This window comes from Acanthochromis polyacanthus, chromosome 18 (assembly GCF_021347895.1).
Source record: "Acanthochromis polyacanthus isolate Apoly-LR-REF ecotype Palm Island chromosome 18, KAUST_Apoly_ChrSc, whole genome shotgun sequence".
In the NCBI taxonomy this organism is placed as follows: domain Eukaryota; kingdom Metazoa; phylum Chordata; class Actinopteri; family Pomacentridae; genus Acanthochromis; species Acanthochromis polyacanthus.
In genome coordinates this window covers 17,433,738-17,458,299 of record NC_067130.1, presented here as the reverse complement: position 1 = coordinate 17,458,299, position 24,562 = coordinate 17,433,738, and the positions used below count along the sequence as shown (strand labels likewise).

General features: G+C 38.7%; 1 protein-coding gene across 4 annotated transcripts in view; it reads left to right on the top strand.

Moving 5' to 3' along the window:
- Positions 1 to 24,562, top strand: part of tnca (tenascin Ca) — a 68,523-nt gene that overhangs the window by 10,698 nt on the left and 33,263 nt on the right. The window contains exons 2-3 of one of the 4 annotated variants that reach the window (XM_051938665.1): positions 11,510 to 11,689; positions 22,877 to 23,420. In XM_051938665.1, coding sequence (XP_051794625.1) covers positions 22,961 to 23,420 — 460 coding nt within the window. In that variant the 5' untranslated portion in view covers positions 11,510 to 11,689; positions 22,877 to 22,960. Of the gene's footprint in view, positions 1 to 11,338; positions 11,690 to 22,876; positions 23,421 to 24,562 lie in introns of those variants that run through there. The other 3 variants (XM_022197246.2, XM_051938664.1, XM_022197245.2) reach the window with 3 other exon arrangements.

Below are 24,562 nucleotides of genomic sequence, written 5' to 3'. Positions count from 1 at the left end.
TACAGGGTAAGACCGCAAAGATCTCATTTGAGTCTTCCACTTCAGTCCAACACTATTTCCTACATTTAAATAGCACTAATTTGTTTTGGCAATGCAAAAGGGAAGCATGAATCCTGCATTTCATTGGCAATATTTTTAGCTGAAGGAGAGTCTGCATTTTTTGCTGCACATCAGTCGTATTTTTGCGATTATGATCCTATTACAAATCCACCGCTGCAGACTTATCAGAAATGATACAAGGAACAACTGAGTAAATTGTGAGGGTGTTTTCGAGTCCTATCAATTCCTGCCACCCGCTACATATTTAGGTCACGTGATTCGGTTTCTGTACAAAACATACTCATGCATAACACACCCCTGTGCTCAGTGCAAGGACATTTTGTTTGTAGGTACATTTATATTAAATGGACACATTCTATGTTGCTGTGATTTCTGATCATAAATAACGGAGAGAAAAAAAACCTGACAGTGCCATATGGGGGAATGAACAGCCTTGGCAGAGTGCTACACTCTCTGAGTGCTTTTCTAGTTATATTTATTTGGAAATGTGTCTAATTGACAAAGACTAGCAGCATACATGTGTAATCATTTACAGAAGACAGGCTTGTGCTCTGAGCTTAGCTATGTCTTGTGTCCCCATTAAACTGAAGTGGTTTTCCTGATTTTCCACAGTATGTATGGTTTGAAGCAGGGCTTGGGATGCAGATGTGGGATTTCCCATAAGGTAAAAATGAGTCTGAGGGATAGAAGGATTATTGACAAGATAGGAAATGAGAAAAAATGTCCGCATCAAACAGACTGTTATTTAAAAGCCATAAGCTCCAATGTACCATAGAAATGTTCCAAACAAAACAGAGTTTGCATGAATGTCATCAACACCCCAGAGAGGATTACAGTCTAATGCAGACACAAGTGCTCAACATGATATCTGAACTGACACATTCACAGCTTCATACTGGTAGATTTTCATCATTTGGGACTGTACTCATTTATTCTAGGACACTGTGCACTGCATGTTCACTGCAGTTTAAAGCTTATGAAAGTCTTCAAACTTCACTGTTATAACAATAAAGTTGTGCAAATGTTTGGAATAATCCACTTGTGATTTTCAGAAAAGTACATCAAAGGGAAGCATAGAAACACTGTGCTTTGCCACTGTCAAAAAAATGAGGTTATTCATAGTTAAGTAATCATGGCAAATACAATCAAAGGTAATGAGTTTATTTTAAGACTCTGACTGCAGAAGATGATATCTGCTTCTGAGTTTTCTCTGCGGCTTTCAGAAAACGCTATGTGGTTAATAACCCCTGAACATCCTGACTTCACTGGGATCACTGAGGCGTGCAGCAGTGACAAAAGACACTGCTAATGCAGTCAATGCATGCTTTATATTTCTTTGTCTGTTTTAATTGACAGCGATAATTTCTCTCCCAACTGAAAAAGACCATTAACTCAGGAAATTAACTGATCAAAAGGAGAGAATGAAGCACTCACAAAACTGAAGGCTAAATTGGATTGTGACGCCTGTAGCACCTGACGCATAATCACATACGTAGTTTCACTGTTGTTTAAGCAACAGTTTGACGTGTAATCCCTTATCTAACATGATTAGATATTGTTTCTATTAGTCATTCTTCTGTTCTTCCTGCTCCTGGGATGATGACGTTAGTTCACTTTGTTTCAAACTGAAACAGCTCAACAGAATATTAAGTGGACTGTCAGAAAATTATTGAAAACATAGTAGAGAATACCAGCTAATCAGAGCTTCAACAAACAGTACTTTTTTTGTCAATCTGTCAATTATTTTCTTGATTAATAAATTAGTTTGTTGGTCTAGGAATTTTGCAATTGTTGTGAAAACATTGTAATCAAAACTAAAATAATCCCGTGGCTCTTTCACTCCTCAGATGCTGAGAGTGCATGAAGCTCCTTGTGTTCACTCTGTCAGCCAGCAGCAGAACGCTTGCTGAGCTTTGCTGGCAGCTGAGACATTTCAGAGTCAGCAGAAGCGGCTCTAGAAAGCAAATAAACATGGTGGACTGAGAGGCAGCTGCTCTTTCTGAACTAAGCATCCATTGGTTAGTCAGGTTTTACGTAGCAATCTGGTCAAGTCCCTTCTGACAAGCAAAACTGAGAAGCCATCTCATCTTCACATCTTAACAGTTTTTTCTTTGCACCTCCAGGTTTAGAACGACCACAACAACCTTTAAAATGTGGTCATATTTTCTGTGATTACTTACAAAAGAAGAGATGCTCTGCAGCTGTGCTTTGTCAACCTGACAAGCACTATATAATTAGTGTTGTTACCAAAATTTTCCGCTTTTTTATACACATTCAGAATCATGAGCCTGCTGTCATTGACGGTATTTTGCAATGACTTGCTTTGTGCATATGCTTGTTGTTTTCGAAAAGACTCATTATTAATTCTAGTGTAGAGCAATGTTACCGGTTTTAGCTTACCTGTAACAACCACTTGACTAATGGCTTGAATTACCAACTACTAGTCAACTCATACTGTGGCCTCCTCCTGTAGTCCAAAAACACACTGAGGTTAATGGTGATTCTAAATTGTCCGTAGGTGAGAAAGCGAGTGCGATTGTCATTGCATGTAGCCCTGTCTACCTGCCTTCACTCTAAATCTGCTGGGATAGGCTCCAGCCCCCTATGACCCTAATGAGGATTAAGTGGTGTATAGACAATGGATGGATGGATGGATAATCAACTCTGAAAATGTTTAGTTGGGACTCTAAGCAGTGTTCAATGCTCGAGTTGTAACCTGAATATAAATTAAATGTGGCCTCTTTGACCACACAGGACACAGCAGATTATGAACATAATGGATCCTGGTAGATCACCACTGTGCCCTGAATGTAAATTGATGGTTGAGATCTGTAGGCTTTTGTAGTCTCGGAATATCTAACTTCTGGTCATGCACCAGTAAAGAGAGTTGCACAACATGAAAACACAGGATCTGTAAGATTTCCACATAGAAACAGAACCACAGATGTAAGCAGATCCAAGCTGTTAAAGTTCTTTTTTTTTTGTCTGTATACTATTACCATTATTATTACTTTTAGAGACTGGGGTTAAAGCGAAATGACTGCTTTGTGGTTATATAGGAGGCTCTGTTGAACCGCTTGCCCAGAGGTTAAATTGATTTAATCTCAAGCAAAGGTTGGACTGGAGGCTCCAGATGAATTTATATTTTCATAACAATAACTAAAGGATGGTAAAGAAATCATCCATCCATCCATTCTCTATACACCGCTTTATCCTCACCAGGGTCGTGGGGTAAAGAAATCATGACTATAAGAATACATATCCAGCAGTTTCTTCTTCTTAGCTCGGACACAGGATCAATACTTAAATGATATATGCATTACTGCACTGTTAAAAAACACAAAAAATGAGAAAACACTGTTTGATGAAAGGTGGCAGCAGTCCTACAATCCATAATTTCAATTACAATGATATTTTCAGCAGCGATGACTGATTGCTGAACTTATTAAGAAAACTGAGTCCTGCGGTTGATTAACTCAACACAGCTGTTAATGAAGAGTCACATTTAGTGCAGATCATTCACCAGTGTCACTGTAATCCCTAAACTAATGCCTGGACGTGCAGATCCTCTAATCTGTAGAGAGCTCATTAGAGCTGCGATTGAGAAAACAAAGGGAGTAGATCTGTATGTGGTCGCTGGTTTTGGTCGAAGCCACTCTCAGCTGTAACTGTGATCAGAAGCTCTCTGCAGATCTGCTGGCAGGCCTGAGAAGTGACTAGTAAGGGCTTTGTGGTGCCTTCAGAGCCATATTAGTTCATGTTTGTGTGAGCTGTGATACCTCTGGTCTGCTCAGTGTCTGCACATGGCCTTTAGTTTGACAGTGAGGATGTAATGCCACATACGAGGGTGCATTTCTCTGTACTTTTTTCATCCCTGCTGCATGTTAATTGTCACTTAGCTGACCAGTGTTAACTTTATCAACATAATGAGATGTTAAACAACATTTGGAGGTTTCTAGACACATACGTCTACCCCAGCTGACCACTTGCTGACAATATTTTGTCATTTGAAAGTATTTCATTTATTCTCCCGTTAAATCACCTGCTTGTACCAGTAACTTGCTGTTATTCTGGACTTTAAACAATTCCTCCTGGCCACTGAAATTCATTTTTCTGATATTTGCCGCCACTTGACGAGCTGTGATCTTAAAAACAAACCAATAGCAGATGGAGTTTCTTACAACTGTCCTACAAGTGTCACAGGTTTGCAAGAGTTATAGTGGGTCATTAAAACTAATGAGATCACGTAAGAGGAAGCTTATCGCTGCTGCTGTGTTTACGAGTTACTGACAGTTTGTTGATAATAAATCTGGTGATCCTCTCTGGAAAAACTTCACAATCTAAAGTCTAGATAAACAGATATGGTTCAGTACAGTATTAGATTGTGACTTGTTTATTATGTTTGCTAGTGGATAAGTTTTGAAAATGGCAACAATCTGAATTACAAGGTTTATAAAAACTCTTCCCCTCCTCTGGAAGTTTGTGTGTTTTGGCTTAAGTGGATTTAATGTGGCTTTTGTGCGCTGATGTCAAAGAAACCACAAAAACTGTCACTGATGCCAGAATCAAGAGGCATTCATTATAGATTCATAAAATGGAGAAGACAAAGCCACAGTTCAGTTGGGAGAGAAATAAGACGACAAAGGACTAAAAGATGCCGCAGATCAAAGAAAAGAATCCCAGGAAGCCCGAAAGAAGAACCAGTTATGTCAGTTATTCCATCTTCATGTCACCACCAACTGTCTGTCACTAAACTGTCAACTAACATGCATGTCAGACAACATCTTCAAGGCCTTGTGACAAAGAATCTTGAGATTTTTGAACTGTCTCTTTGTTTTGCTACATCTACCAAAATCCACAGAGGCTGTGACTGAAGTTAAAAAGATGACAAAAGGACAAAACAATCAGATTTTTTGAATAACTGTTGTATTTCTGCATTTATAACACTTGAATCCATTTTTGCTGTTCCTTGTTTTTACTATGTTAAATGGGCAGCTAAAATTTGTGACACTTAATGTCATAAATATGAACACTGGCTTGCAGAGTATGACTAATGCCAGCAATGCAGGTACCAGCAGCTTTGTTTCCTTGCTGATAAATGTCCACATGTCTGCGCTGGATGTGGTTAGCTGAGCTCCACTTGAGCGGCTATCAGTTTATCTTGAGTTACTTTTAATATCTGGGTCTCCGTGTGGGGTCAGAGGGTTGCTGCTGTCTGGTGGCTGAGTAGACGACATCTTTGATGCAACAGTTTGCTGATAATGTACAATGATAAAATTAATAACAAGAAAAGCACTCAGAGCACAGTACTCCACCAAGGCTGCTCAGTCGTTGTATGATTTCCAACAGATAAGTCCGCAGCGGTCAATTTGTAGTACAATTGCAATCATGGGATTGTCAGCAGGCAGCTGATGTAGTGTTCATTTGTTGTCATAGTTGCAGTGACGCCGTGTGACCATCTAGCAACAATACAGAAATCTTTAACAAATCTGTGGATCCAGTCTAGAAGCCACATCACTGCCAGAATCTAATCAGGTGGTCCTTGTATCATTTCTGACCTTTCCGAAAAAATTCATCCAAATCCATTGTTCCGTTTTTGAGTAATGTTGCTAGCAGACAAACAGACAGACAAACATACTCCAATCGTCACGTACCGCGACTGTGTTTCTTGGTGGAGTAATAATTTGTTCAAAGGACAGCATTTCATAGGTACCAATATTTAATTGTTCAGTCAAGTAATCGCACAATCCACAATCACAAATGTGGCTTGTTATTAGTTGGTCTGTACTATGAAGTTAACATTTCCGTATCACAAACTATATTTTCAGTCTACATAACATCCATCAACAGTAACAAATGCTACAAATAGAAGAACGGTGGTGAACCAAACTATTTCCATGAATATTCTTAGGTCAGGCCAGTGAAAACACAGTTGGCAGGATTTTAGGAAGAGGATGGTTAGTAGCTAGATGAATCTCATCACTTCAGCCTGTTATGAAGGTTTTAAGAATCTGGTTCTTTTATTCTGTCAGGCAGCTCAGTGTGATGATGGCACAGGAGTACTGTACTGTAGAGCCTGTATGACACTGGTAAACAGGCTGTTAGAGGTCAAAGTGACAAATCTGATGTCAACAGAATGATGTAAATTATTACTAATAAAAAAAACACCAAATCCACCCTGTTTGACACGACAAACTGGAATCATGACTGATGCAGTCAAGACTTAAATGTCACACCACTGTTAAATGAGATCCAAGCTGCAGTGAGTCACTATTGTCATCATTATTCTGGCTGAAACAGAGACATTTAGTTCATCTCCTTAGTTTGCCAGTGTGTCTGAAGGACATTTTTAAACATGGTACACTATTTAAAGGGTGTTTAATATTTCCATCTACTTGTACAGTACAGAATATGAACACAACAACCATGACTGCAGTCTGACTTCCTCAGTTTAGGATTCCTTGACTAGAAAAGATCTAAGAGTACACATGCTGGACTTCATCTCAGCAGCAAGACTCAGTAATTTCATGCCTTCATAATTAAACATTATCTAAATCATGATATCACAGATGTCTAGATGCAAACATACACAAAGTGAGTGACTCACTGACTCCTTCACTGTACACTGATTGTCTTCTTTGGCAATACGATCAAAATGAAACTCTCTAGTTAACTCATTAGAATTGTACAATGATATCATCCATGTTAGATGCAGGGCAGAAACGCATATGTACACAAACACGGAGAAGACCAATTGTGAAGTCTTTTTTGTCTGTAATGCATTCATGTTTGGGAAAAAAAACTGCTGCATTTACTGATATAATGGTTCATTTGAGGTGAACAGTTAACTGTGAACCCAAAAGCTCTATGATTACAGTCTTGTCTGCAGGTCACACGGCAGACACTTTCTTTTTTCCAGATTACAGACTACTAGACCGAGTAGCATGTCCACACAGCTGTAAGGACTGGATGGATCTGCTGTAATTTGTAGGAAGAAAGTTCACTCTATGAACTAGCAGGGTAGGCTCTCAAAGCAGGAAAATAAATTTATCAAAGCAGGAAAATAAATTTATCAAAGCAGGAAAATAAATTTATCTCAGTGCACAACAGAAATCAATCCACAAAAGAATCCCAAGCAGTCTCGTCTTCAGATAGAGTATCTCAAAAATTCAATTGAAAGAAATGTGAATTTAATGAGCTTTAGCCCAAGGGAAAAGTTGTATTATATAGCTTGTTTATGTTACTGACTCATCTGCTGTTTATTTTTATCAGAATTTATCATAAATATTTTCAGAGTTGACATCTTCAGGATGCTTCTTCTGTCCAAACCCAGCTCAAAACACTAAGATAGTAATTGTATTGTCTTACAGAATTGCAAAACTTGGGAAAAATCCCTCTGGGACTGAGAAATTATGCCATTTTTGCTTGAAAAGTGACACAATCACACTGTAGCCGTGTTTCCATATAAGTGCCAAGTGAATATGAACCATATTGATGAAATCACACAAAGAAAATTGGAGTCAGGCTTGTTTTGATTAACTGCTTTGGAGTGAATATACTGTGTAGTGTCGTCAGTAGGTGGCGGTGTAGGCTACATGAGCTGTAATAAACAGAGTAGAGGAAGCCAGGAAAAGAAGCCCCAAATAAGCTCAAGGAAGAAAAAGGAAGAAACAGAAGTTCTACAACTGAAAAATGAGCAGTCTTTTCAAAATGTTTTCAGTTGAGAGAGTTGGAATTGTTCTGTCATGTCAGCTGGTATCGGTCATGTTTCATGCTGTCCGAAGTTAAATGTTTGCTATGTCTGAACGTATTCGAAAACCCCCCGTCAAGCAAAATTTGCTTTTTTTTGAAAAAGTGAAAATCATATGGAGTGAGCACAAAACTTTTTGGATAATTTGGGAGTGTTTTTTTCTTAAGATTTTTCCTTTTCCATGAACTTTTTCTAATGCGATAATTCAAAAACATATGATGTAAACACAGCTGCTGTTCAAACTAACCAGTACTGAAAGACAATCCATTTACTATAATGAGGTTAATTGAGAAGATGGTATTTTTGCTGTAAAAAAAATGCTTAAACTAAACAATTTTCAACATTTTGTGGCCTTGGACTGCTTCTTGTGCATTACCTCACAGACATCTCTAAAGGAAACTTAACTTTCAGGTCAGATTTGAACCTTTTCTTGAAGCTCAAACTGTCTTCTTAGTGTAATCTGCGTTGTGATTTAACCCTTCTCATATTTTGGTTACTCTTTACAGCCACACATTGAACAGACATGTAGAGGTGTAGCTCTTAGGGTGGCAGTTGTCTGTCAGACTTTCTTGTTCCCAACACTATTAATCCTAGCAACAGTGGTGGTCTGACCTTTTCTATAGCACCCCCATCAGGTTGACATTTTTGCTTTGTTTTTATGATACTTCAACTTTTAGATGTATTGCCATGAAATTTGGTTCAAACTTCATGATTTAATGATTTTCCGGATCCCCTGACCTTTCTTTTAGTGTCACCATGAGGCTGACATTTGTGGATTTGGGTCAACACCTGGTAAATCACATGCAATTTAATACAGATATTCATGCTCCCCTGGGGATGACTTGTAATAAGTTTTTGGTGATCTCTTTGCTTCTCGTTTTAATTTGTCCAAGACTCTTTATGACCAAATAACTGTGAAGCAATTAGCTTCCATCAGTCTCAACTATATTTTGTGTTTATGGTGAAGTAGAGAAAGTTTGCCTGCTAATGTTGTGATTATTAGCACGTTAGCATGTTGACACTGGCATCATGTCAAAGCACAGCTGGTGTAATTGCAGCTTCACAGAGCTGCTACATTAAGTAGGAGACATGGTTGCTTAAGTGTTTTGTTCCATGTTTGCAGACATTCCTCAGATTGTCTTGTAATCATAACTGCCATTTGTTAATAGTTTCAGTAGCAGTGGCTCGCAAACGTCTGACGGTTTGTGTCTGATGGACTGTGTAGCACACTTTAGTACATGTGAAACACATGTGGATCTTAAATAAAAAGGGGCCACAGTGTGACCTATTTACTTGGTTCCACACACATTTTCTCATTCCTTCTGCCCGCCCTCAGACCCGATCCCCGGGGTCTTCTCAAGCTCAAGAGAAGATCTGATTTGATGAATGGTGACAGATTTTGAGTCTATACTCAGAACCTCTTCAGCACGTACTTGAACTGTTTCAGACAAACGTGTACATCTGCTCTGTTCTGTATTACGACACCCTGAAGTACAGCCACTTGTTGTCTTTGTGTTTTGCAGCTTTGTTTACAACACTCAGCCATCCTGCAATGAAAAGTGACAAATCTACTTAGCTGTGTTGTGCCATTACATTAATCAGGATTTATTGTCCATCAGCTGGACTTTTTGAGGTCCTCGTTTCTTCTCATGAGGCAGCAGCTCAGTTTGGATGTTGTTTTGTTTTTTTCCTTAAAGAAGGTGTAAGATGATGTCAAAGCACATTTAACACTTTGTTGTTCACTAACCGGAGTCCTGCATGAAGCCATAATAGTGTTAAATTATTACACAGCATCACATTGAACTGAAGCCTTATTTTTCAAAACTATATCACAAATTTCAAAATTCAAAAGTTTGGGGTCGCCCAGACAATTTCATGTTTTCTATGAAAACTCACACTTTTATTCATGAGCTAACATAATTGCACAAGGGTTTTCTAATCATCAGTTAGCCTTTCAACACCATTAGCTAACACAATGTAGCATTAGAACACAGGAGTGATGGTTGCTGGAAATGTTCCTCTGTACCCCTACGTAGGTTTTCCTTTAACAATCTGCTGTTTCCAGCTAGAATAGTCATTTATCACATTAACAATGTCTAGACTGTATTTCTGATTAATTGAATGTTATCTTCATTAAAAAAAACATTTTTTCTCAAAAATAAGGACATTTCTAAGTAGCACGAAACCTCTGGATGGTAGTGTTTGTGTAATTTTAAGCAGTTTTGGTTACATTTTTTCAAAATAGACATTTTTTTTTCAAATGGCCATAAATGACAGAAACAGGTCACAGCGACTAATTACTGTATGTGAACAGATGTTTACTGTCATAGCCACCACCCAGAACGCCCATTCCGAGTGGAAACCCCTAGATGGTGATAGATAATAGCTGTGGACATCACCAAACTCGGCAGGGTTTTGCCTCTGGAGATCTTGGATGTCTGCAAAATACTTGACAGCAGCCCATCCAGGAGCAGCTGAGATACTCCAGTGTGGACCGGAGCAGTGGACTAGACTGATGGCTCAGTGTTGCCACCCTCAGCGCTGAGCTGCCAGCGTGAACAACAGAAACCTCCCAGTGTTGCAGTCACTGTGTAAAGCGCTCAGTAACCTGTTATTGTGGCATCCTTGAAGAATGTCTCCATGACAGGACCTCCCAACGCGATCATCTTTTTAGAGCTCCCAACAAACCATAAACTGTGTATCTTAACCGGCTTCACAGACTCACTTAAAAGATTTAAGCTGATACTTGCTTTATCCTCCTCTAATCACATTAAGATTAAACTGTGGAGGCTGCGTCCGTATGGTGGCGTGCTGCCTGCCTCCCCAGCTGAGCTCCCAGGACAGTTTTACATTCACATTCTGGAGTCGACTACCTCTGAAATCACACGTTCTCCGGCAGCAGCTTGCTTTCATTTCAGTCCAAGAGGAGGGCTGGCCGGTCACAAATGAAGAATGTGTCTGTTTCCTGCTCATCCCATCTGTTAAATGTGTGAAAATCTATCTGTGCAAGAAAAAAAGAGTGTCTAAGCAAGGAAACATTTCCTTCAGGAACTGGAGATTCACTTCACCGTTTCATATTTGTCACTTTTAATAATTTACAGGATGGCTATTGGACCTACTGAATCAGGAAACGTGCCACAGATTTGTTGAATTAGGAGCTCTTGGATTCAAGAGTGAAACAAAGCTGGAGTTTTTTCAGAGGGATTACTGCGGGTTTAGATGGATGATGGAGGACTAATTTCCTCCAATATGATCATTTAAGCACATTGGACAAAGATCCTGCTTTATTTTTGCAGGAGAAAATCTTAAATCATTATCGCAAAGTGAATCTAGCTGAATGTCTGTCCGCTGTCTACAGTCCTGCTTCACTTTCCTCTCATTGCCCGGCTTTCCCCTCTAATTTTCCGGCTCAACCGCAGGCACCGCTCGCTCTGTCATGACTCCCAGTAACAGTGGCATCTCATTTAGAGGCAGCAGCAGCCCAGCTCTGCATCCATTAGTTACAGTGGAGGGAGGGGGAAGACTCGCTGCGAGGGGAGGGAGAATGACGGCTATTTAAGGGCTGGAGTTTAAAGCAATGGGTGTCTGACCTAAACACTCCTCACACTTTAAAAGACATTTACTCCCACTCTCTCCCTCTCTCTCCCCCCCTCTCTCTCCGTCTCTCTCCCTGCTTTTGACTCACTCCCTCTCTGTCAGCGAAGGAGCTGAACTCCAGCCTGAGCTGTGAGGGGAGATAAGGAGCTGGCTGAGGGAGGACTGACGGAGCTGCCACCTTCCTGGAGAAGCTGTGACTCAACAGACAGAAGCATCATTTTTTTTTTGGCTTGGAGGAGCTCTTCATGGGGGTGTGACAAAAAGTAGATTCCGCCATTGCAGGTAAGAAGTGATATTTATGCATTTCACCTTTATTGCATGCTCCAGAGGTGTATTTCTTGACTTTTTCTTGACTTTTAATTGCAACTTAGCCTCTTCAGCAGGTTTGCACTGGTGCACAATGACCAGAAAGCACTGATTATAGTTTACTGGAGGTGCATTCTTGGTGTATACTGCAACTTCTTCCTCAGTCAGCAGCCAGTGCAGGGATCAGAGGTGATGACTGACTGGCTCGACCATGTGGAAGAATTATCCCTCAGCTTTGACAGGCTCAGTAGAAGGGCCAGACGCTCGCAAATTTTGTCAGGTTGTAGATCAATACAGGGAAAAATGAAAATAAGCACTGTCCATCTGTGTGTGTTTATGCATGGGGCCAAAAAATACTCGAGTATCTCTCTGTCTGGTGAGGTTTTTTGCAGCCTGGTGATTCATCACAAAACCAATGCGATGTAATTCAGGTTTCATTGTGCATCGTTTTTCCATGGTGGATATTAAATGACGGGAAAAGAGGGAAAGGATTTGCCAATGTGGGCAAAGAGAAAAAAGTACTTCATCCACTCAGTCTATTAGCTCTGCCTAATTGAAATCAAAGTCTGGCTTACGGTCGTTTTAACTTCTGCTTCATCCTTTGTGTGGTGGGTTTGAGTCACCGCTTCTGTCCACATTCAGCCGGAATGAATATTTCAGCTGAAGAAGATCATAATCACTCAGTTTCTCTCGTGTACAGTTTTATCCACAATTCTTCAACTCTTATCTAGAATGCACATCATTCCCCATGCGCAGTAACTCAGGCCGGGATGTTTTACAGCCTGCCTGCTATGTGCTGGCTGTTGTGGGATATGTCTGTGCAGCAGAGAGAGGTGTCTCAGCGAACAAACCTCCACGAGGGACAGCTGGTTTGGTAGCTGCAGGGCTGCACCGTTTCCCTCTGCATGACCTTGATACTAGGAGCAGGGGGCTAATCGTAACTCAGCATCACGCACCTTTTATTAGATGCAAAATATGCTAGATTTTTTTTCCTGATGTCCCAATTCCCAGTGTTGGCTGAGCAACAGAAGTGTGGGTGATGGTTAGTGAAGGTGTTTTAACCCTCCTGGTGTCCTGTGGGCCAAAAATGACCTGGTTTAAAGTTTGAAAATATGGGGAGAAAAAAAAAGATATATATATATATATATATATATATATATGTATATATTCTTTTTTTTATGTGAATGTTCTTAAAGAAAATATTAGTAGTTTCACTGATATATATGTATTCACTTCAGAAATATTTAGGATTTTTTTGGAAGATTTTTACTCTTTTTTTAAAAAAAAAATATTTACAAGAATTTTCTTGCCAAATATGGGGGATTTTTTAAAAATCCAAATTTTAAGGGAAACTTTAAGTTATTGTTGGAATTTTCATCCTGAAGATTTTGCAAATTTTCTGAAATTTGGGGAATTTTTTTGGTGAATTTTTGGATTTTTTTACCGACAAAGAAGCAATATTTTTTGGTCCCTGTAAATGAGAACAGTGGGAGGGTTAATGGGTTTAATAATAATCTACGTTTGTCTTTCTGTGACGTTTAAACTTGTGCTAAAAACATAAGTCATGATTTTAAAATATACATCGGATAAGCGGATGTATATATTTATAATATAAGTGCATTTTCTGAGTCAGCTCTGTGACTGTGTTGGCTTGCAAGACATTTAACACTGTAAATCTGTCAGGCTTTTTTTTTTTTTTTTTTAAAGGTGTGTTAGTGATTAGCACAGATGGCAGTTTGTAACTCAGCTCTGATGCTCCTGTTCATTTACCAGTAGAGGGATTTATTCTCATATCCCGCACAGCAGCAAAATGAACACAAGTCAGTCCAAATAAATGAACTTTTTAGCAGATTAGTTGACTAAAAATAATGAAAAGTGGATGATTTACATGGATTGGTTTGCGCAAGACTCAAATATAATAACTTTACTAATGTGTGTTTGAAAAAAGCAGTAAATCTTCACTTTTAAGAACTCAGAACAGCACATTTTTGTATTATTTTGATTGAGAAATTAAACTCTATAACAAACATAACACTTAATAAAATCATTAATGGCAGAGAGTCTCCAAGCTAAAGTCTGAATCCTGTTTAGGCTCACCTGGGGACACAATAAAACTCAGGGTTATTATTCCTAAGTGCCCATTTGAGGATATTGCCATGCAGCAGTGGGAAAATGTGTAATCTGCTCATGAAGTGCTGAATTTTCTGTTACTGTATCGGCTACAATTAGCTTCCCTGCAATGACTTGCAGCTGTTCCATGAGAAGGTTTCGCTCTTTCGAGTTCATGGAAAATAAAAATGTTTAAATCTCTCAGACAGATAAACAAGCGCGTGCACTCGTTTAATGTCGGCCACTGACCAGAGTCTTGACACGCTGCAAATGCTTTCCATGAGGAGTGAGTCCAGACATGCTGCATTTGTGTTCTTCTCATGCAGGGTTCTTGTCAGTGTTTCATCACCAGCAGCAGCCATCAGTCGGCACGTAGACGTGATCAGAGACGACAAACCCACAATCACATCTACATGCAGTAGCACTTTCAGTTTTACCAAAGGTAGAGCGATTATGCGGACAAGTCCCTCAGTGCCTTTTTTTTTTTTTTTTGTTCCCTTTGACTCGGCAAAACAGATGTCGTCAGTCCGGGGCCAACATTCCCAGTTTGTCTTTTCCACGCGGGAAAGTTCCCTTCTGGTTGCCAGCATTGGGGAAGAGTACTGAAGCTACGGCGACTGGATTATAGCTTAGTGACCAGGTTATATTTATTTCAGTTTTCTCCACAAATTGTCTTCCCATGTCCCACAGTTAAATAATATGTCCTTGCTCAACCCCAGGCCGGCTTTGAAAAGATGTATTCTTGGCTTTTTGCTGTAAGCACCAGTGTTCTCATCCATCCAACCTCTGTTTAAACAGGCTGTCTGCACCTTTTGAAAGGTGGCAGTTACCTCAGAAAAAGTCCTTACTAAAGAAGATATTAAAGGTCTTAAATTTTACAACTTAAATATTTTGTCTTGCCTGCTGTAGACTGACACATCAACATAAAACTTTTTAGAATTTAGTCACTGGCTGTCAGGAGACATTATACATCTCGCGTGAAATTGTTTGTTGCCACGGTAGATGGTTCTATTTAGTTTCTCTGTGCTGTCAGACCTTCAGCAAACACTGTTGTTACTGCACAATTAAACATGTTATTTGAGGTGTAAACTAAATGATACGTCTCTACTTCGTTGGAGCAAATACATGCTAGTGTTTAAATTGACATTTTAAGCACGTTTATAAATTTTAAATGTCATAGACTCAGAACAGAGCAAATGGTTCATCCCCTTGAAAGGAGGCCGCTACAGTAGTTCCAGCATCAGATAAGGATGCTTCCTGGGAATCTTTCTATGGAGGTTTTTCAGCAGGAAACTCAGAGGGATTACAAATCTCATCTGACCTGGGAACATTGCAGGATCCTGCAAAAGGGACAAAAACATATTGCTGAGGAAAGGAACGTTTAGAATTACCTGCTTGTTGTGCTGCAACTACAACCCAACCCTGTACACACAGAACAAAATGGATGAATTAATGGAATTGATGGCTCCACACTCCACCTACTTTTTAAAATCACCCTCAGCCTTGCAGAACCAATGCTGACATTGACTCAACCATTTGGGAGTTCTCTATGACAGGAATGTTTACACTCTCTAATCAGAGGTGACCAGACACATCCTCATCCATCAACTTGACTGTTAAATTTGTGAAACTTTGGTTATTTTCAAATATATTCCACACTTTAATGCTACTGTTTGGGATTTTTCAATTTTTGCACAGGGGTTCAGACTTTTGACAGCTACAGAAGTTCCCTAAGATTGCAATCTTTCTTTTCAGACCCTCATTCTGCTCTTCTCCTGACTAAGCTTATATTAGAGACTACCCCTACCTTCTATTGTACTTGCACTGGTTTGGATCCAAGAGACAACAGCTCGTATTAATTCAGCCCAGATCACCAGTCACCACCAGTCCTCCACCACACTAACACAAATGCACTATAGAACATCTGTCCAAAACAAAGTTTCAACATGTTTTTCAATTAAATAACATATTCAAGATAAGATAAAATAAGAAAGTGATGAAGAACCAGAACGAGATCAAATCATTTGAATTGGTAAAACTACAATCTGTTAAGAAAAGCTGAAGGATAAAAGTGAGTTTTAAGAACAGAACATGATACTGAGGTGGACTTCCTTTGGTGATCAGATGAGCATAAGAAACCATCAGTAGAACCCGGCAGAGGAACACTGAGGCTCATAGGAAGTTGGCAGCTCATAGGCAAGAACCAGACCATTCAAAGCCTTAAAAACAAGCAATAAAATGATTTCCAAAATTCACTTGTAGAAAGTGAAGGGCAACAAGGAGTGGTGTGATGTGGTTGCTCGTCTTAGTATGTGTTAACAGCCCGGCAGCAGTATTTTTCTTTGGGTATTTTGCCGGCTGGTAGCAGAATAACGTGCATTGGATGAATGTCTCGGAAAAAGTCTCCCAATTGAAAAGAGCCCTCTGTAGCAGAGGTGTCAAAATCTGTATTTGCAAGTTTTGCAACTCAGAAGCCAAACTGGTAACAAATCTGGACACCGGGCACTCCAGATGAATGCAAAGAGAGCCATGGCTGTAATTTCAGTGGTCACCAGGACATAAAAACTCCATCTAAAGAATCAGCCCTCAAATGTGTTGAAAGTATTTTTAAAAGGTTTGGTGGGAAAAAAGTTAATATGGGGAAAACCTGGCAGCAAGGGTGCCAGAAGATAGGTGGAAAATTGGATCATTTAAAAATGGTAAAAGACTGTGAAAATAACAGCAAATAGCTGTAAAATAATACAAATTTTAACTCGTATAAATAGAATAAAACAGGGTAGTTTAAGATGACGCATTGTAAAACAACTAGTTGCTATATAAAAACACAGATTTTTGACATGGATATTGTTGGTAGTATTTGCTTATTTTTTGTTTTTTTTTAATTATTTTTTATTTTAGATACATGGCATAACTGTAAAATAACAGTTAAACGGTATTTAGCATTTTCAAATGCATAATATATGTATTTTTTTCTTCCAAATAACAGCAAATATATGGAAAATAATATTTTTTGGTAGTATAGTAAAGGTACAAAATATAACTAGTTTTATTTTTTTTAAAAAGAATGAGCCTTTTTTTTTTTTTCTTTTACACTATAGTAGTCAATTGGCAACTCCTGTCTCACATTCCACTTGCCATCACTCTCAACCCCTGGCTGGCATTTTAAGCTTTTTTTTTTTCTTAAGTTTAATTTTTTTTTTAAACTCAGAGCAGCAGATGGGCAATTTTAGCTAACTTTAGCAATTTTTTAAAAATCAATTTAATTAAAAAAATAAATAAAAGTTAAAAATGTAGCCATACGATCATATTCTTAATTATTTGCAATACTATATAAGAATAATGCATTTTTGGTAATTAGTCCATTCATTTTGCAAGAGATACTTAAAAAAATGGTAAACTTATCTTCCATCTTCCATCCATCTTAATCTTCCATCAGTGTTAAAAAAGGTATTAAATAATGCTCTTTGTATTTAAAGTTCTTTCAGATTCTTTAAAATATGGAAATGTTACTTTGCCCTGCATTGAAGTTATCACAAGTGTCTTCTCCCAGATGTATGCAGCAGAAGCCTTGCTGAGGGTTTAAGCAGATTCACTCTTTGCCTCCAAGGCAGCAAATTCTCAGTGTTGTGTCTTGTAAAGTTTTCTAGACACAGATCAGAAACATATCTCAAGACCTAATTTTCAGATTTACAACCCCAGGCAGAACCCACCTTCATCCTGCTACTCACCAGATGTGCAAAGAAGTCATGAAACTGAAGCTCAGTTTTATATCTGCGCTTTACCAGATAAGCTGAGGGGGAGCAGAATGCTGGCAGGAGGCGCATGATGAAAGAGAAGTCGGGTCAAAGGTGCCGACAATAAAGGAAAGAAAAGGGGGATGATGAAAGAGGTCCACCTTCAGAACTAAATCTTCTGGCACTGCGGAGACACTAATGGAAAATATTTATCATCAGTCTGATTTAGGGAGGACATCATGATGCAAAATCTAACAGTAAAAACCGACATCATCATTCAGGCGTCATGGTGTGTTCTGGTTTCAGGACGCATGCTGAGTTCAAAGACTGTCGATTCCTGCTGCTTCTTCCATTTTATTGGTTTTCTCCAAGAATAGATCTCTGGCATTCATTACTGGGAAATTTGATATCATCTTGATATTTTGGAAAAGCTATAATTATATTTGACACTTGGGTTCAAATGGCCCATTAATTCTGAACCACTTCGTTAATAATCTTAACAATCAGTGAAATTAATTCACAAAAAAGCAGACTGGAAGACATCGAGTTTGGTGTCAAAGGTGGAAATAAGGTCATGGGGTGGGTGTAATGTCAAGAATGTGATAAGTTTGAAACTGTGTGTATGTTTCTGACAATTTTTAGGAAAAAAAAATCAGCTGTGAGGACTTGTGCCACATCCTTACTCACTGTGGAGTCATTTTTCACTGCAATATAAAGTCCCGCGCATCTACGGAGACAGCATCAGCTTGGCTAGAAGACGTGAAAACTCAAAAATGTCTTCTGTGGATGTGTAGTAAAGTTATAATGTCATAAATCATTAAAAAAACAAAGTTGAATACTCTTTCATTATTAAATAAAAACTGAAAAACCTGACATCGGTTTGAAAATGTGGAAATATATATACATTTTCAAAGTGAAAAATTCCACATTTTCAACATTTTTGGGAAATTTTTGAACACTTTTTGGTGTAAAAAAGAAATGTTTTAAAAGGTTTCTTTGAAAAAAATAGAGGAAAAAAATCAACCAAAGTCCAGCAAATTTTACTGGATTTTGGTTTAATTTTTCCTAATGTCCTGAAAGAAAATATTAGAACTTGTACTGATATATATGTAATCACTTTAGATATTTTTAGGATTTTTTAAGAGATTTTTATTATTAATTTTGAAAATATTTACAATTTAGATTTTTTGTTTTTTTATTTTTTTATTTCTTGCCAAAGTTGGGATTTAAAAAAAAAATTACAATCTTTAAAGTAAACTTTTAAGGAATTTTCCTCATGGAGGTTTTGCAAATTTTTATAAAGTTGGGAATTTTTTTCCTTCATTTTTGGATTTTTTCAGACAAGGGAGCAACATTTTTTTGGTGCTGTAATTGAGGGCAACAGGAGGATTAAGCTGCTGTGTGTAAACACGACCTACAGCTCAATGTAAAAGTCCTTGAATTTTTGTCACATGACTGCTGGTTGCAGCTCAGTTACTGTTGGCTTCACAGTTGCATTAATAAGCATTGTGCTTTTCATAGAATCTGAATAGAGTTGTACAGTTTTATTTAGCAGATGCTTTTATCCTAAGCGATGTACGTCTGAGAGTAGATACAACACAAGCAAGATCTAGTCAGGAGAAAACAACTTGGAAAAGAGTCATTAAAAAAAGTTAAAAAGTCTGATAATAAGACCGTGGTGTCTACAGGCAGTGCAGGATTGTATTTTAAATCCTGTTTAAAATCCTATTTTAATTAATTTTGTGTACCAGGTGTCTTTTGATACGAGCAAACAGCCTGTTTTGTGGAGGTGTTTTAAATGAGACATGCAGAACAAAAGAACTTTAATAATATATTATCATTTTTAAGCTTTAGGTAATTTTCCCAACCAAATGACATGTTACCGATGGTTAGTTCAAGGACTGCCAAAAAGTTCAAAATCAAATGATTCTTTGCTGTTTTGCATTTTTACTGTTTCTGGCTCTGGCAACATGTGTAGTGTGTTTTGGTGATTTAAAAAATAAAGATAGCATGGTGTGTTTGGGGCTTTAGAAGGTTAAATTTGTCTAAATCTGGAGGAAATGCTGAATGATGGAGTGTTTTTTTTTTAATGATTTTACTCTTCAAATGAAGATTTGATGGTTTTTGTATAGCTAGTTTCTTGTGATTTTGGGAGGGTGAAGTAGTTCTGATTTATGCGCAGGTGTTTTGATTTTTTTTTTTACCTTTGGAAGACAAAATATGTTGTGCTCATAAATATACGAGTGGCAATGAAAATAACAAAAAGACGCATCAAACATTCAGGTGAATCTTTGTTGAACATCTACTTTTGGTTATCTGATAGCTGAGAAGGGTCAAATTGAATATTTTCCATACGCGTGAGAATAGAAATCCAGGTGGACCACATGTCTTTTTATATCTCCAAGTCCTTATATTCCCTTCTGGAAGTCATTTTTGATTGTGCAGAAAAAATCTGGACAAAATGCTCATGGATTGCAACAGATGCAACTCCTCTAATGTAGTTTTCTGCCTCCCAGATGTAGTAGCAGACATGCATGTGAGCCTGACAGCAAACATTCAGTCTGGCTGTTCGAGGGTGAAATGTTCAAGACTACTTACTGTCGAGGAGCCAGACTGGAGGTTGAATGAAACCTGCAAACGTAGGTCTGCGTTGGTAGCAATAGGTCGTAAAACTGCACATGAGGATGTTTAGAGGATTTAGGAACTGCCAGTACTGTATGTCAGTCACTGAGGGCCTTTCTGTAGATTTTCAGGGTCTCCTGCTTACTCAGGTCCTTTGGAAACTCATCACTGACTAATTCAAGGAGGTTTTCCCACGCTGAGGAAGAAGCTTGTCATTTGACTCCCACAAATTATGGAGTTCTTGGTGTCCAGCTGATGAAGTCATCTGAGAGACGTGTGGGTGAGAAGCAGCGCTGCGTGCTGGGATGGATTATTCGTTTTCACACTATTTCAGCCCAATATATGTACAGATACTGGAGAAGCAAAACAGCTGAGATGCATCAAATACTTGAACTTGACGTGCCAGCACAACTGTGGATTCTTTGGTATTGAGGTTTTTCTTACACAGAAGTGCATTCACAGCAAAGTGTGAAAGCAGTTTATTACAGCAATGAATCTCAGGTGTTAGTCGACATAGTTCGGGCTGCAGCCACTGATTATTTATACTGTCAGTTATTCCACACCATTTTTTCCATTGAAATAATTTATTCCTATTGGATAAAGTTTTTTTTTTTAAAATATGTTTAAATGCCTGTTGTGAGCAACCAACAGCCAAAAACACAAAGATATTCAGTTTACACTGATACCTGATGAAGACAAACATTAACTCTGCACATGTGAAAAGCAGGAAGCAGTAGATATTTGGCCTTCTTCGCAAAATAATTAGTTGCATAGTTATGTTTTGGTGATCAGCTGTCTGATTATTCACCAAGTCTTGTCACCCATATACAGTGCTTTCTTGTTTTTTTTTTGTCTTTTTAGCCCTTTAATAAACTCTACAGATGTATTAAATTAATGACAATTGGCACAATCCCTTTATGGCAGCTCTGTTACGAAAAGCTCGTTAAAAAGTACTGAAAATATCTCTAAACGAGGCTCCAGACTAACTTCTTGGAACACCAGAATTTTGTCACCACACCTTACTGTGCCACAATAATAACATAAAGACTGTCAGTTTATTCCAACATTGACAAATGATAAAGAAAGTTCCACCATGTAATAAACAATAATGGCATTAAAACAGAAAAAACACACACATTGTTTTTTTTTCTTTTGTGTCTAAGAAGGCAAATAGTTTTAAAAAATGACATGGCTAAACCAGCAATCTATTCGGTCTTCATCTTGTAACCAAAGCTAAAGTAGAACACCAACCTACAGTGATCAATTTTATTCACCAGCTGGAAACTCTAGAAACAAAGTTACTCATAGACTATGATGTAACAGAATGAGGATAAAAATAATCATAATACTGCTGCCGCACACGGAGCTGCTTAATGTCAGATTCACCAGTGTGACCAATGAAAATGTTGTGTAGTCACACTTGACAGATATTTGGTTGCTTGTGCAGCCAAAATGGTTCCATGTTGCAGCTCTTATATGTCCATAGTGGCCTTTGTACTTATTGGAAACCTTTTTATTTCTAACTCGTATGGTAAACGTTCAGACTGACACAAATAGTCTTGCGTCTGCCCTTAACAAGCCTGAAGTTCTGTTAAAAAAAAAAAGCAGATCTGGTCTCCCTTACTTTGTTGTTTGCTACTATTTACTTGACTTTGGTGGTTGTTCTTATTTTTGCACATCAAGAACTGGGCTTTGTGCTGCATTGTAGCTCTTTAACTTTGTGCAGAGCAAATAAATATTTCTCAGAATGTCCACATGTGTGTGCGGTTTTATAGTCACACTTAAAGATGGGTGTTGGAGTAGTTCTGGCATTGCTCTTCACCACAAAGCCACCAGCCTTAAAACTTGATTGGTGTGCTTTGTAATGGCTGCTGGGCTCCAAAATGTTTAAAATGCAGAGATGAAGCCTCGGAGACTTTTTATTGTTCATCTACAGGTGAAATGGTATCTTAGGGCAGTGGTTCTCAACCCTGTTCCTCAGGACCCCATGTCCTGCATGTTTTAGATGCTTCCCTGCTCCAACACACCTGATTCAAATGATCAGCTCGTCATCAAGCCTCTGCAGAAGCCTGATAACGAGCTGATCATTTGAGTCAGGTGTGTTGGAGCAGGGAAGCATCTAAAACATGCAGGATATGGGGTCCTGAGGAACAGGGTTGAGAACCACTGTCTTAGGGCACCAAATATACAAAAGAACAAATCTATTACCCATTTAAATAATGCCATGGTCACACACCACCAGTCAGCACTGCTTTAGTGAGTTGTAATTCAACCAGAGAGTGTCCTCTATGTTCAGATTGAATAGTATAGGCTTGAATAGCTACAGCCATGGCCATAAGTTTGGACACAAGTACCATGACGCTTGTGAATCTTAGAAAATACCACAAAATTTGACACAAGACAATTTTGTGGTATTTTCTAAGATTCACAAGCGTCATGGTACTTGTGTCCAAACTTATGGCCATGGCTGTATATAGTGCATAGAAGCAAATCATGAAAAAATGATTTGGAAAGATATTTGTTTTGCAATCCTCATATGAGACTTGATGAGGTAGGTTATGGATGCTTTTCCATTCTTCAGATCTCTCATTGTTGACTTCTTGTAGTCTGCATTGTTACACTGGGTCGACTGGGTGTATCATACAGCGTTGCATTAACTTAACACTACATTTGTCTGATTCTGTGTTTGTGTCTCCAGATCTTCCACCAATAACCAAGATTGGCCTTTAGCCAGAGCTCTAAACGAATATTTATTTCTCTAATTCCGCGTCCCACATCTACCATGGGTACTCAAAGCCTTCTGAGCTGCGTTCTCCTAATTGCTCTGCTCAGCTTATCAAACGCTGGGCTTGTGAAGAAAATCATGCGGCATCGACAACAGACTGTGGCGTTCCCTAAAGAACATAACATCACCCTCCCCAATGCAGAACAGCCCGTGGTTTTCAACCATGTCTACAACATCAATGTTCCTGCCAGCTCCTTGTGCTCGGTGGACCTGGACGCCCCGGAAAGCACTCAGCTCTATCCTAAAGATGCAGCCGTCTCCCCGGGCCATCGCATCACCGAACACACACTTGACAAGGAGAACCAGATCATCTTTACCCACCGCATCAACATACCTCGGAAGGCCTGTGGTTGCAGTGACGACCTGCCTGGCCTGAAAGACCTCATGAGCCGGCTGGAAATGCTTGAAGGAGAAGTTTCAGCTTTGAGGGATCACTGCAGCAGTGCACAAGTTACAGGTAGGTGGGATTTATCTGTCATACTTAGTCAGTCGTAGTTGCATCTCACTGCCAGTGTGGTTAAAATAACCCGTTCTTTATCTGCTTCACTAAGAATACTTTGTAATCCCACGAGCCTCCTTCAAGTCACATCTGTTCCATTCATCTGTTGAGAGTTCTTTGGAATTTAATGTGGGTGTGTAATTTTCTCTGTACAGCAGAGGTCAACAATTCATCAATTGTCTGTAAATGGGGCTTTATTTGGCTCTAAGAAGCAATGAAAATAAGAAGTCTGTTGGCTGCTAAAATAAGTCTTAGACCCTTTGTGAATGATTCAATCTAAAAGAAAGAGTGTGGCGATTTGGGAAATACATTTGTTCATTTATCTGTCTGCTGGCTGTAATTTCGTACAGACATATAAGTACAGACATAAAACTGGTATCTTCACATCTAACTCTCAGCAAGACAGCGCACAGGCATATTTCCCAAAAGGTCGAGCTGCTGCTATAAAGAGATTGCATTTTAACCCTCTGAACCCCCCACCCTAAAACTGAGGAATGTTCCAATCAAGATATTTTTTTTCACCTTTAATACAATACAAGTCACTGAATTTTTATTAACTGCTAATACCCAATACCAGTTTCCCAGATAAAACACACTTAAAGTATTGTAGATTAGCTGCAGTATTTTGCTGCATCACCAGGTGGAGCCTCTTATTGTATAATACTGTAATGCAGTCACTTTTGTGTTGGCAAGCCTAGACTATTGTGCAAGGTTTAACTAGTCAAAGGGCACAAAGACACTGTATTCTGTGATGCTTCATGATAGTCAGTGTGCATGTGTGAAATCAAGCTGTCATTAATAAAGAGTGCTTCATTAATGCTATGTCTCCATGGCTGAAAACAGTCAAATCTGCACAGGACATATGTCGAATTTAATAAATATGTATAACAACTTCATCAATTACTCATTGACAATGTTGTACTTTTTAAGAAAATAGTGTCGGTCAACAAAATCATTGTGACATTGGACACAAGCAAAGGACTGGGCTTTGGTCTGTGCTCATACCAGTCAGTTAAAAATTGCCTTGATCAGCACTGACATCCCTGGTAAAAAGATAAAGAATTGTAAGATTTTTGGCTCTCTATGGGCCCTGAAGTAAC